Below are 15327 nucleotides of genomic sequence, written 5' to 3'. Positions count from 1 at the left end.
GGAGGAACTACGGGAAATGCTCAGGATTTGGTTCACATGACAAAGCACAGACACAGTGACCCAGCCTTTTCAAAGAAACCCGTGCATGTTTAAAGTGGTCAGTGGGTTATTGAGTTTCAGACACCAAAGATGAAGACTTGTGTGGCAGTTGAGATACTTTCATAATTGAGGATAGATTGACCTAAATTACATAACGTTTGCTGACCTTTAGAACAGATGGAAAGATATTGCGATTGTGAATAGATTTGTGATTTATTATTTCTATTATACAGAAGCTTCAGCGCCAATTGCACCTTTTACACCTTTCTAGGGTCATTAACATTTGAGAGAAGACTAAATTAAGCTTTTACTGCACATGAACTACTGTATGAAGTACTTCTTGGAGAACTTTCATCACACTTTCATACTTTTTGCTTCTTGGTAGTATAATTTTGAAGTGACTCTTACATGAATTAAGACAAGTTTCACTTCCCAGCATGAGTGAATTGTAAGTGGACAAAATCTACAAATTCGAGTAATGATCAGTACTTTTTTTTTTTACTACTTCTAGTGTCTATTAATTTCTGAGGAGTCCATTATCATTAACTATAACATTGACCATATAAAGTTCGAACTTTTCCGGTTCATATTTTCCTCGAAAAAGCTCTAATTTTCTGTTCACTGCTTTAGAGAGTAAATTGCGTGCTTTTCCAGCCAGCTGCTGTCTGGGCCACTGTTGTTTTTGGCTCTGTGCAAAAGCCTTATGATGTTTTGGTTTATTATGGGGCATATGGGGGCACAAAGCACTCTCTCCGGATCTAAAGTGGACTTGAGCCGGGCTTGTTAGTCTAACTGCAGTGGCCGCTAATAGCACAGACTGTGGCTAATGGAGCTCACTAAAAAGTCCAGTTTGGAAGTCCACTTGTTAGGACAGATACTGCAGGGAAAAGTTCAGTGATGGCTCCAAAGATTGTGTGGCTTTAAAATCACCATTGGGGATAATTCTGCCGCTTGAAGTGTCACCAAAATGCGCTTATTTCCCCCAAAGCGCTGAACAAACAAACATTAAGGCCCTCGGTTTTGGCGGCCAATGTGTGTTGTAATGTTATCTAAAAACAAGATTCAAAACAATTGAAGTTTCTCTGCAGTTAAATTGTCATTAAGATTAAAAACTTTTCTCACTCATTGACCACTTTGAACTTCTTTTCGTATGCCTCGGATCCATTATAATTACCTTATCACTTTGCACAGAATTTTTCACTGCGCACTGAGTAATTGAAAGTAATTCTTAATTATTCAAACTCATCTCTGCCTGAAAAATGGATACTACATTTTCTCCTATGGGTTTTGGATAACTTACATGCAAGATGACTATCCCTTTTATCAACTCTATGTAAGATTAAAACACCGATGTGACCCAAACTTCCTTTTTAAATTAACAAGAAGTGATGTCACAACTCCACGGGAGAGAGACAATTCCCTCAAGGGACCCCTAAAAACATCTCACACATGTTTTGAATATTGTCTCCACTCTTGGGGCACCTTCAGAGAAGACAATGGGTCCATAGTCCAGGCAACGACATTGAAATTTCAGACTTTTTTGTTGCGGATATTTGTTAGTTTGTTAGATGTTTCTATGAAGGTGGTCCAAGAAGTAGGTTCTCAGGTGTTCAGGAGGTGTCCTATACTATGCCAGCAATGTTGCAGAGTTACAATGTTACATTATCTCCATTAATAACTTGCTCCATGGCTAACAGATCAGAAAATTCACACAACCATTTGTCTACCGCGAACAATTAAATGTACATTTTTTGTTTTTTTTTCTCAATTAATCAAAATCGTTCTATTTGTGGCTATGAAGGCAAGATTGGCCATTTTATAGTCTCTTTTATTATGTAATTGAGCAGCTCTGTAACCCACTTAACACATGGCTGGACTAATCTCTATTGATTTCAAAGGCTCGTATATGGGAGGACAAAGTATGTGAACCCTTAGGAATTTCTCCTGTGAATGTTCACATGTTATGGCCAATATAAATATAACAACATGTAATTGTTTGGGTGGTATTAGTTTAAGCAGACACTGTTTACTCATCATTGTGATTTGAAGAAAGATCAAACCACATTTTAAGACCAATTCAGGCAGAAATGCAATGTGAGAAAATTCCAAAGGGTTCACGTACTTTTTCACTGTATTCCTGTTTAGGTTGCTTAAATATACATGTATCCCCATATGCTGCCAGATGATAAGCAAGAACTTAATTGAATCCCTTAATATTTTTTTGCCAATCTTCTCCGCCGCTCTTCCAACCACCCAAGCTCTGCATCTTTAATTGCGCTGAACAAACTTTATCATTTGCGCGCAGCTCTTGATGTTTACAAGCGCCTTGGAAAAAAACAGGGGCACCTCCAGCTCCGAGTCGACATCCAAATGTTTCAATTTTACAGCAACATAAGCAATTAGCGGAGCACTTATTACTGCTCAGTGCCTTGTCAGTGTGCCGTATCAGTGGATATGCCCAGTGCGGTGCCAGCGGGAGATGAATGTGACTTGGATGTCCTTGGACGGGCTGTGTCGTACTCTCCACAGGCTCTGAGCACTGTTTACTGGGCCCAGGCAGTCGGCTGAGTCCCTGTGGGGTGCTCTCACCTTGTTACCCTTTTAATTAGTGGCAGCAGTTAATAGTGTGGGCCTCCTGCCTCCTCAGCACTCCGCTGCACTGCAAGAAGCCCTCCGATCGATGGCTGCAGTCCGACCGAGAGGGCCGAGGCAGGCAGGGGCTAAAGCGCTCTTCCCTTTGTTTGACACAGCCTGGAAAAAGGAGTATGATTTCACACTTCTAAACAGCAGGTCTACTTTTTTGGGAGACTTAAATTTTTTTAATTTGTCATTCCAAAAAGCTGTGTGTCTGTTGAAATAGTGAGTCATCTTTGCGATTTGCGCTGCGTGTCTATAGGAGGAAGCAAAATATCTCCAGAGGTCATTTGGACATGTTTTGATTTGATATATCTTTTTGTCAGACAGCAGTGTTTGTTTACCTGCTTTACATGGTTTGGTTACTTCCTGTACTTCCCGTCAGGCTCGATTCTTATAAAGGCAGCAGGAAATAAGCAGAAAAGCAAGTAAACAAAAACACCTGTCTGACTGAAGAAGCTCCAGCTGCTCAAATAAAGAAGACAGTGTGAATTTATGATTGTTAAGCTCATGGTTCTCAGCGAAGGAAAAGAACCACCAGGGGTTGAAAACCACAAACGCAAATCATATGGGCGATGGTATAATGGTTGTACTGGGTGTCGTGATTAAACAAGTTTTTGAAGCGCGGGTTTAACCAGATGACGGCATAGCTAACACAGAGTTGCCCGTTCCGCTGATTGCTGTTATTGTAGATACACTGCAGCATGTTATTAGCTGCAATAATTGCAAGTTTTAATTTTAAACTCCGATCCACACGCTCTCTCCATTTAGATTTGAACACTATCATTTTCAGAAAGAACAAAAAACAACACACACAACTTGTGCAACTATAACCACTGTGAGAGATCGGCAACATTGTGTCATTTGACGTCTGGTTAAGAAGTTCACCATTCGTGTTTAGAGTCACATCATTTGCCTGCATTTTGCATGTGACCTGGGGTAAACCGAGACTGAATCTCACTGCGGAAAACTCCCTAAATCGTATAATGTTTCCGAGCTGCACTTTCCTCCTCTTCTACAACGTTCCCCCTTCAAAAATGAATGTAATCAAAAGACTGAGGGCGATTCTATTGTGCCTTATAAGCTTTCATGAGTTCCACGCGCTCACCCCGTGCTCATTTTCTTTGGCTGTTTTGATTTAAAGATGCAGTGAAAGTACTTAGCATTTAGATGACATGCTGGTGGAGAAGTGTGATGGATCAGCGCCTCGGACAGACGCAGCCACAGACACAGACGAGGCTGGGGGGTGTTTTGGGGTGGTGCAGACCGGGAGGGTGGGCAGCAGAATACCAAGTTGCTGCAGGGGCTTGGCACAGCACTGAGAGGAGCTGCTGGGAATGCCAATGCTCTGCCCAGACAGCCGTGTCTCCAGTCGGCTCCTCTGATTGGCTAAACACATCATTAACTTCCTGATTATGATTAGCCGACTCATTATCTTCACAAAAGTGACTCATTCACAATAATAAGAAGGCAAAGGGCTGTTTCTGCTCTCTGGTCAATGTAAAATAAATGTTTTTGTTTTTTTTAAGACCAACACAATCTCATGGCACACTAGACCAGCTGCCGGATCAATGGGCTGTTTCACTGTAATAATGAAAAATAACTTTTATCCTACCTGTAATATAATATTTGTAGAGGCTTTCTTTTTCAAGTGCGACGAACAATTTTACTCAACCTTAACTAGTAAAACTACAGAGCTGCAGGCACAAGTGCATTGGGTTAAAACCTCGAATTGGGTGGGTCTCTCTCTGGATGTGTTTCTGGAAATGGGTCCTCAGGCATCAAAAATAAAGGGTAAATGAATGTATGGGGATAATAAAGGGTGCCTTAAGTTTATCATGTGTTTGAAGTAATGTCCAGTCAATAGGTTAAAGCTCCACTGCGGAACATCATCGGTTGTATGTTACTTTGTCAGTGTGGGCAATAAACTGCAGGAAACTTGCTCACACCAACCTCTTTTTTGCATGTGCAGGGGTATTGTGTAGGCAGTAGGGTGTTAAAAGAAATCGATTCCTCGATACTAAATCGATACTAAAAGTAGTATGGAAGCGAGATATGTCTCCTCCAGGCTGCACACACAGAGCAGCCCCTCTTGCTCCTGCTCGCTCCTAGAGCGCAGCAGGAAGGAAACTGGCTGTGCTCAAAAGTCAAACTAGAGTCAAAAGAACTCACTTAAACCTTGAATAAAATCCTACAACTAAATGCATCCATTGTCGAAATATATCTGACTGCTGGTGCTGTACCAGGTCGAAAGGAGCAGCGTTTTTATAGAAACTTTAGCTTAGCAGCCATTCATTTCTGTGTCTTTTGGCATTTGTTTACATGTATCACTTAGCATTGGATATTGAGCCGTTTTTTCTCCAAACAATTCTTAACAAAATTAAAGTACACCAATGTCAACTGTATAGCTACATGTTTCCTATCTGTACATGACTCTTGAATATATATAGTGAGGAATTTTACAGCAGAACCAAGTAACTTAGGCCTCTAGAGGCCCTAAGCGCCACTGCAGGTGTTGTAGCATGTTGCTTTAAAAAAAAAAGTTTAATTGTCTGTGACAGTAAATACTACGCTGACAGAAAAGACACATGAAGAGAGGGATATTGTACATTGTGCCACAACTCAATGACACAATGCAGATTTTTTTTTCACTAAAATTTGGCTGTACACACTGCTGAAATGGCATTAGGTCCACAATAAGCTTTGCCCGTTAGCTTGTTAGCTTCTTTTTTGTGATCCATCAGTGTGTATTGGGGCCTCCGGCTCGGTGCAGGGAAAGCTGCAATTGTGGTTTTCTGGCCAGAGACAGCAGGGGTAGATGAAAGACCCCTCAATCATCCCATCAATACATTACCCCCAGAGGGACTACGAAAAGGATTTATTAAGTTACTTAGTTCTGCTTTAAAGACTTTCAATGAATGCACTGTTCTGCTCCTAAATGTGACGGTCCAGTGTAGGAAAAACTACAATCATTTCTCAAGAACATGATAAAACCAAATAAACTAATATATTGTTGAGTATTCTGCAATGTAGATGATACAGGGCAGATGGAAAAAGAGGCAAAAGTTTCCTACAGCAAAAATAGCCACAGGTTAGAAGGCATTGTGTGGTGGTCGGCCGCCTACAACCATGTGTCCCTGTTTTTTTGTTTGTTTGTTTTTTGCCTAAAATGTGCATTTAAAACTATGGAATAAAAACATACCGTACACATACAAGGACTCTGAGCTTTCAGCAAAACACACTGTAACCTAAAGTAACCTCCCTCTGTAACTGCTCTAGTAATAAAACATCTATGTGTGCGATGCTTCAGATAAAATAAAGCTCCGGTCTCTCGGTCGTTATTGCGAATGATGAGGCGGCCATTACCGGTTCGTATATTCTGTCATTTTGGCAAAGTGAGCGGTGTCCTCTGGGGTCATAAAAACCCGGGCAGAACAAAATAACCTTCAGCTTCTGCTCGCTGGTCGTAGATATAATTGGAAGAACATGCCATCTGTGCCTTTAAACGGACATATGCTGCTGTGCGTCCAAGGCCTCCGTGCTCAGGGATGTTGGGGTAACAGGAGTGAGTGAAGCCTGACCCTTTGTGCTGTGATGTTGACCTTCTACTTTCTTGTTTTTCTCTTCCACAGCCGTTGCCCAAGGAGCCGTCGTAAGATGTGCTGGAACACAGGATGGATGTAAGTGAATGATGTCTATGCTCTGATCTGTTTTTAAAGTGTTGATGATATGATAAGACTTTACTGAGGAGAAATTCACTTGTCACATCTGCCCTCAAGAAACACTCAGGAGGTTCAAATAGACGGGAAAATGTGCAAAAAAAAGCAATAGTTAAAAAAAATGCCGCAAAAGAGCAACATAAGAGGGACACAAAAAAAACACGACAACAAAGTAACATAAATCGATGAAAAAGTGACAAATAAGCAACAGATATGCAACAAAAACAAGAAAGCGACAGAAAAGTGACAAACTGAAACAAAAATACAATCAAAAGGAATGTCAAAAGAGTAATTAGAGTAATTAAGAGTATTTTTTTTCCCTTTCTTTTCTTTTTCTTTTTTTTACATAAAAAAAAATGGGTTAGAGCGAATGGGTTAGAGACAGGATAGGAGACATGAGTGGTGGGGACATTTTTTATTATCATTTTTTTTATTTCTTCTTTTTTTCAGACCAATATATTGATCTCAAATCCTGCCTGTGTGAAATTTTAAAAATGCTAATAAAAAAAAATGAAATGAGAATGGACAACTAGTTTAAAGGTAACAGAGAGAGACAAAATATAAAATCTAACCATACAATTGCTAGTGCTACTATCAAGCCCCTTAGTTAAAGAGGGGGTATTATGTTTTTTTCAGTAATTACAACGCAGCAACAACGCAAGGAAACAGATCAGTTTAAATGAGTTTTAAATGAGGCGTTACACTGACCTATGGGCATTTAGATTTGGGTTAAGATGATGCGCTTGGTTTAGGCGGGGGTTAAGAGGTTAAGATTTTGTTCCTTTCTTTGTCTTTGTCAACACAAATGCCTGAAGCTGGCAAACCGATCTGGAGGAAAACAGTTTGGACACATTTCACAGATAACAATTGAGAAATGTATGTAGTGAGCGCAGGGAAAGCATCGTTCATTCAGCGGTTACAAAGAAGCTACATCTATTTTTTTCAAATATGCTATGAGAACATTTAACCACCTACCCTTAGTATCAGGTGGTTACTAAGGGTAGCCACCTGTAAAGTAAAGCCTTATAGTGCTTTATTTTGGCACTATAAAGGTGCTGAAGTAAAGCAACCGTGTTCCACAAGGCCACGTAAAGGTTAGTGTTGTCCTTAACAACTTTCCTTTATTGCTTCCATGATTCAGCGAATCTAAACCAAATTGATTTGTCGTATTTCCATGACATAAAACAAACTACGCATGCATAGCAGTAAGATGGTAAGAATGAAACACCATCCAGCTGTATTGCATCAGCAAACAAATAAATGTCCTCCCAATAGCATAAACCTTTCATATCATGTAAGTAAAGTATATTGAAAATGTGACTTATTGCATTTGAAAGCTGCACCTTGGTTGTACACCCAAGTGAAGCCGGAGACTGATTTGAGCTTGAATTGCTTTAGCAGTGCCACCATTTGCATGATTTGATTGCCAGCCTCGCGGCCCCCTCCAGCACATCAGTATTCACCCGGCCTATTAAAAGTTCCCATATAGACCCGGGCCCACTCTCCGTCTTCAGGCATGCCGACTCCACTTCCCGAAACATTTGTGTTCTCTCCAATAAAACAGCAGCAAATCTACTCAGAGATCGAAGCGAATCCGTGCGCGCCAACATGACGGAGTGTCTGCGAAGCTTTTAAACTCCGCACAGCCCGCCGCGTCCCGAATCTCCATGCTTTATGTCTCCCGGCCGATATTTTCCAAGATTGATTCTCACTCTTCCGCTGAGAAAACAAAATGAATCATGCACAATTACCAAGGACAGAGAGAAAAAGGGGAATTGGGGCCGCCATAAATATTTATTTGCCAGCCTGGGGAATTTGTGCAGTCCTGTGTGGATTTGCCAACTCATATTTATGTGTCTAAATGATTTATATGTCGCAGACCTGTGTGTCAAATGTGTCCGCTGTCACCAATGATCGCTTATAGATGAGCATTTATGGATTTATTCATATAACATATTCATGACAGGCAGGCTATTATCATTGTAATGGGTTTCTCGCTGAAATGATTGACAGAATTAAGTCATTAACTGCACTATCCCACTGCAGGCTGACAGCACTACTAAGGACATTTCTGAGATTGCACACAATAGGGCTTTGGGAAGTTTTCCATTCAAAAACCGTCATCTTCAAAAACAGTAGTGGGTTCTTTGTGGTGTTTTTGTTTTCCGTCGGCGTGAATCACCAAAGTACTTCAGCGCGCAGAGGCAAAAAGAGAAAAGCTAATTATCCTAGGCCAAAGCGCGGCGCAGCACTTTAATTATTTGCTGCAAGACTTTACACACCTGAATGAAATCTTTATGTAGCATGTGTGAGGAGACTAATTATAAGACGGTGCACTGAATAGTCTATTGAAGGGATAAACATGGGGTTTAGTTGTAGAGTATGAAAATAAAATGCTGAGGTGGCTGGGGGTTTGCTGCTGTGGAGGGGTGGAGAATACAGGCAGAATACAAGGAGTACATTTAATTATATGAACGATTTGAGAGGTGCTTAGAAGATGAGAAATGAATGTAATAGATTATGATAGGAGTGGATTTGATCATTATTCGAGTGCTCTGCGTATCCAAATACTCCCTTTAAGCGGTAATAAAAGCCATCTGCTGCTTCTCAAAGTTCACAATTCACTGTAATTAGTTAAATACCTGCCACTCGAAGGGTAAAAGTATCTGTATTTGATCATAGAGCTCGATTAAACAGGAAAAAAAACAATGTCACCAAAATAGCAGACGGTCCAGCTCTAGCTTGTCAGTGAGGGAAGCCTTGAATTTACTCAGCCACTTTATTAAAACTGCATATTTTCAAGCAATAGGATTACAGGGAGGAACTTAATGCAATGGTTGCTTAAGATAAGAATTACAGTAAAAGCTGAAGCGCACTTACACCGAGATAAAACACTATTATGCTTCTTGGCTTTAAGCTATGAAATATTCAGTTGTATCTTAAACTGAGTAAATTAAAAGCATTAATGGAAAGCGCAATGTAAACACTTTGAGATTTAAAGTGGCACTAAATTCCACACACTTTCCGCTTTATTTATCACCCCGCTAATGCATGTGGGTATTGGGCAATTAAATTACACTGGTTCCTCTCTAGTCTACATTTAAATTGAATATTAATTATTGATGAAGTGAAACGTTTCATTTCACTTTACGTCCTGTACCTCGACATTAAGGCTTAACCGTTTGGAAAACACAGCAGCCATGTGTTCACTTTGCACTTCTTACAAACAGGCTCTGTCATTAACTGAATGATCTAATTATCATATTATTTGCATAATGGGAAGAATAAATCACTGTAAACTCCATCTGGCTCCTAGATGATTGTAACTTACACATCGTCTATAGTGTGCTTGGTATTTAAAGCACTCAACTGGTATGGCGTCGGGACCCACAGTCACCTTGGGATGACATACCGTGACACGAATACGACTTAGACTTATGTGTAGGCTCTCAGTCGTACAGTTCTCCATCATAATGAAGGTTCTTGAGTCATCTTCTGTACTGTAGTGGAGGGTCTGGAGGGCTCTGTCATGCTAATGAGGCTGACACTCAGCCCAGGACAGAGCAATAGGCAGGTAGTTAGCAGTTATCAGCTGAGAGTAGGGCCGTTCAGACTGAAACTCAAGTGTGAGTCAGGCTGTAAGGCAGGGGTAGGCAACGTCAGGCCCGGGGGCCAGCACAGAACCCCTGGCCCCCAATATGATTTTCAGAAACTTTATTATGCAAATAAGGGATCAAATACCTGTTAAAGTGCTCTAAAAATGCCAGAAATTGTTTCTTTTTATAGTGTATTTTTTAGATGTCCTTTCAAAACATCCCACTTGGTCATATATAATGTAAAACAGTGATTCTGAACGGGTGGGTCGGGACTCAAAAGTGGGTCGCGAGCCTACAGGGAACTTTTTTTCAATGTTATCCATCTGAAACTACACGGAAACACACTGACGTTTCTTAAAATTAATATTATTGGGTTGTTTTGATCATAATTTCAGTCTTAAAAGCAAATCTGCGTCTTGTTCAATAAAAACATGTGTGGTAAATACAATATTAAAGAAGATGTATGATAAATTACAGTTTTATTTGGGTCGCAGCTTGTCATTAAGGTAATGGCGGGTCTCGGAGCCAGACCACTTTAGAACCACTGATGTGAAACATTGGCATTTGCACAAAATGGTTCTTAACTTTAGGCTACAATGGTGAGGTTTGGCCTTTGGTGTTTTGGCAATGATGAAAATCGGTCCTCCGTGACGCAAACTTGCCTACCCCTGCTGTAAGGACTTAAAACTACAAAGACTTCGAGCTACAAAGATGTTGAGGTGAGAGTAGCCGTTAATAGAGGGGAGGGACTGAGCCAAGCTAAACTCCTCCCAGTGGTCTATATCTAGTCCGTGGACTGAGCTGAAACTTTAGTGTCACTGATGATGCCTTTTGGATGAGAGGCGAAACTTTCGACACTTCAACTACAGAGTACAGATGATGACTCAAGAACCGTCATTGACAACTTAGACTTATGAAATCTAATGTAAAATATTGTCTTTTTTCTTGTCTTTTTATTATGATAAAAACAACCTGATAACAGTCATTTAAAGGCACACTGCGTAACATTTTGGACTATACTGTACCATCAACACAAAACTTGCTCTCAATGACCAGCTCGACACAGAAAATGCTATTTTTTTGCAGTGGATAATCAAAGAATGCATCTGGATGAGGACTTAACCTGTTTATCTCTCAATTCTACAGACTTTAGTTGATGTCTCCATGGAAACGAGCTAGAGACGTACCTACTCCCGGTAAAGTTATAGTCATGTTTTAGCAGAGGTGAGCCGCGCAGACCAAAAGTACATGTTTGTTTGAGGTATTTTTCAATGGTGAAAATATTTATATAAAATAAATTCTTGTATTTCCATTTTGTTTATTGGGTCAAATCTTACGCGGTGTGGCTTTAACAGAGTGAGTAGTGATTCTATACTTTTTCTGACCATAAATATAAAAAAATATGTTTTCTGGAAAAGGCTCACTGTCCACTGAATACGGTTCCAAGACCCACCACTTGAGAACCACTGATTTAAAGGTCTGATAAATTGCTTCATCGAGGCTTTCACAACTAGACATATGGAGCCTCTGTAGTTTTGCAGTATACTTTAAAATAATGTACGTATGTTTGGAGAATACTTTAATATGATATAAATTGTTGTTGTAAAACTGGCCAGTACACACACAAAAAATATCTATTTAAACGGAAGATTCAGGATTACTGAAACGGTTTCATGAATTTTGCATTGCGCTTCTATCTTTGGCAGATAACAGTTAAATCTCACAGCGTATTGACAGGAGATATGCCAGTGTGATATCTTCTAGTTTCTAAAGAGATCAGGTTTATTTATAAAGCACATTTACAAAAACAAGACAAACAAGAGTTCAATAAGAGAAAAAAATGCTGAAAAATAAAAAAGTTTGTACGAACAGATGTGTCTTTAACAGAGTGTTGAAGCTCTCGGAGTTGTTTGTGTAAATAGGTAGAAAACCTGAATGCTGGTGAGCAACAGATGTTCCCTCCAATGTATACCAATAGGTAGTTCTTATATATTATAGCAATGAAAATAAACTCCACTGATTGCTCTACGGTTTGTAGAAAGTGAGAATTGTGTAGGAACAGGATAAAATGCTGGAAGTGTTTGTCTTAACTATAAATCAGCTGCCATTTATCCTTAACTCTTAAAAAAGTTAACTTCGCTGCACACTCCACCCCCTGACAGATGCCATAGTAACCATACTGTATAATCAGTGGTGTTCAGTTCACCTGTCAGTGGCAAATTAGCGGCATTTCTGCCCTCACAAAAGCAATGCGACAATCTAACCATTATGCTGATTAAGTGGATGTGGGTGAAGAGTGGGTGCTCAGTTTTCAGTGTTTTTTATAAATATGTAATGTACCCAAAGTACCCATTTTATATTGTCTCGAGATACTGTATAATTACAAAACATTGTGTACAAAATGTTATAAATGAATCTAAACTTTATCAAAATGGTTGCGAGAACATTTAATGGTTATTATTAGTCACACTCTGAACTGTTTAGCTGTTGCATATGACAGCTGAAAGTATTTTCATCAGCTCTCTTCACTTTGTGTTTTAAGTGAAGCTTTAACATCTTCCTCTTGGGCTTTACAAATAAACTTGGCTTGTTCTATAGACTCTTGTTTGATCTATCGATTTGGATTTCCCTAATAGATTAGATTCGATTCACTTCACAAGGGATTAAATTCACAATTCACAATTAAATTTGATTGATTTTCGATTCAGTTAAGAGTATCACGCAGTACAAGTTTTACTTGGATATGGAAGACATTCTCAGAAGAACTAAAGGTAAAGGTGCTTTATTTGTCACCATACATCAACTGTACAGCAAAAGTTGTCCTCTGCATTTGACCCACCCGTAAGGAGCAGTGGGCGGCTGAAGTGCTGCTCCCGGGGACCCATCTCCAGATGTGGAGCCAGGCTGGTGGTCAGAAACACCTGGCTGGAGGATTCAGCTATTGTGCATGTTTTTAATGGTAGGGGAAACTGGAGTACCCGGAGGAAACCTATGCAGACACGGGGAGACCATGCAAACGCCACACAGAAAGGCCCCCGTCCCAGGTGGGAATCTAACCTGGAACTTCTAGTTGTGAAGCATAAGTAAAAATGTGAATATTTACATTAGGAATTGATTGAAATAGATTAATTAAACCCAGCCCCTAATATTTACACTTCTAAACTTAGCAGTGTGAATAAAAACCATAAAGATGCCTGTAAAAAGACGCTTACCCCGATACCACATAGCTAACTGTGTCACAACGTTGCTGAATTCTGCCAATCATCCACTCTAAAGAATAAGTGAAGGCAACAGAGGGGTAACATGAATGTGTTTAGACCTTTCAGGGCCAGTGTTTAAGCTGCTCTAGTCATTTGCAGTAAGAAACAGCAGGGGCTCACATCTGCGTATACTTCAAAAGAAATACTAAACAGCATTGTTTCAGATCTGTGAATTTGTTTTGATAACCGATACCATCACTGGAAATTCTGTGGTAATACTGCAAAATCCAGAATGAGTGCTGATATCAGAACAACTCTAATTTTAATGCTGTTCTTGTCCCCTTATTCCCAACAGGTCCATCAATGTTCTCATACCGGACCTGGCCAATCAGCACCAACCTCCACATCGTATCCGATTGTCTCTAAGGAACTCCGCACCAGGCTTGACACCGGTTTAACCTTCAGCGCTTTTTACATTGCTACTTTTTCTGCTGCTCTTTCTCTGCCTCAGACATTCGAGAGAACTGTAAAAAGAAAAAAAAGAAAGAAAAAAAATAACTCAAGTGAGCAGCATCTCAGCCCTCACCCTTTCACCAGATCCATCGCAAAGCCAACTTCATAAACAGCCCCGGAATATATTTGTCTTCAATCTCCCTCACTCTTTTTCGTCCCTGGCTATTATTACTTGGGCGATGGTTCCTTGGAGAGGTTTCGACTTGTCAAAAGGTCGTTCAGAAGTCACAGTATCCATCTTCTTTAGCACCATCACCAATCGGCGCCCAGGGTTATGTTCCAGACAACTTTCTTTAATGACGGCTAAAGTTTACGGAGGTTGCGTTGGGTGAACAATGGAGCCCGGCCTTGAACATTGCCATTTGGAAGAAAACAAACAAAGCAACTTCAACAGGTGAAAATGCATGGGAGTGAACTAGAACGGACAGAAATGAGAGCGGTCGCAAGGGGACAATGTGGAAGTTGTGGACATATTTGCTTCTAAGTTATGTTTTGTAACGTGGTGAAAATTTAGATTTAGATGGGTCTGTTTTGTCACTCATGTTGTACACAGCACTTAGAGGTTGGGAAATGTGGACACTGGCGTATTTTAATTGTCTAAGGTTGTACTCCCAATATGCACTAAGGGGACACATCAAGCAATATTCGATCCGATATTATGTCCTATATGAGCCTATGATTAAGAGTAAATCATTAAAGCAGAACTAAGTAGCTTGTTTACCTTAATAAATCCTTTTCGTAGTCCCTGTGGGGGCAATACAAGGGTTAATGGGATGATTGGGGGGATCTATATCTCCCCCGGTGTCTCTGGCCAGAAACCCACACTTTCAACTTCCCTGCCTCCGGGTCGAAGGCATATTTACAGCCAAGTTTAAGTGAAACAAATTATCTCCATTGTGTAATTGGATGTGCAATATCTCTCTCTCCCTTTGTCTTTTCTGTCAGCGTAGTATTTACTCTCACGGACAATTAATGAGTAAAAAAAAAAGACGACACCCGCAGTGGCGCATATGGCCTCTAGGGGCATGAGTTACTTAGTTCTGATTTAAAATTCTGTTTTTTTTGCATTAGCTATTGTGTAAGATTTCACCTGTGTGTGAGCAACAAGTTATGAATTCTTTGAAAAAACATCCTGTAGCGATGACTCTGTTCTTAGCAGACATAGATAGTCCTGCTCGCTGCCGACCCTCTTCCTCTTCTTTTCGTGAAGTGGCCGTTATTTAATCTTACATTACCCTCAAAACCATTTACAAATGATCCTCCAACCTCCCCACATAAAAGAAGACTAACACAATAGTTAGGTATTAGCCTTTGTAAGCCCAAACTGCTGTTGTTCCGTGGGAAAGACACTTCACCCATGTTGCAAGTCCCATTGTGGGGCAGGAGTAAATTATGCAGGTGTATAGTCAAAGCCTTTATTATCCCTTTAATAACTGATACAGACCTCGGCCCTTGATGTCCCCTCTGTGCTATTCCGACTACAGCCTGTCCCGCTCTGACCTGGAGTGAATGGTGAGCGCATGTTGTCCATTTGTGAGAGTGCGCACTTCAGAGCTACACTGTGAAATATCCATGCTCCATCCACTTGTATATTTTCCGGAACATGCCCACACCAGAGCTGAGCAT

General features: G+C 40.3%; 1 protein-coding gene across 2 annotated transcripts in view; it reads left to right on the top strand.

Moving 5' to 3' along the window:
- tafa5l (TAFA chemokine like family member 5, like) overlaps positions 1-13746 on the top strand; it is a 77884-nt gene extending 64138 nt beyond the window's left edge. For both annotated transcript variants that reach the window (XR_013792939.1, XM_079557780.1), the window contains 2 exons: positions 6306-6353; positions 13544-13746. Coding sequence is in view for 1 of the 2 variants with exons in the window: in XM_079557780.1 (XP_079413906.1) it covers positions 6306-6329 (24 nt within the window). In the remaining variant the exon portion in view is untranslated. The remainder of the gene's footprint in view (positions 1-6305; positions 6354-13543) is intronic.
- Positions 13747-15327: the final 1581 nt, after the last annotated feature.

This window comes from Gobius niger (genome assembly GCF_951799975.1).
Source record: "Gobius niger genome assembly, chromosome: 6".
Taxonomy (NCBI): domain Eukaryota; kingdom Metazoa; phylum Chordata; class Actinopteri; order Gobiiformes; family Gobiidae; genus Gobius; species Gobius niger.
Note: the sequence above shows the minus strand (reverse complement) of the source record. Positions and strands in the feature narration are given on the sequence as shown.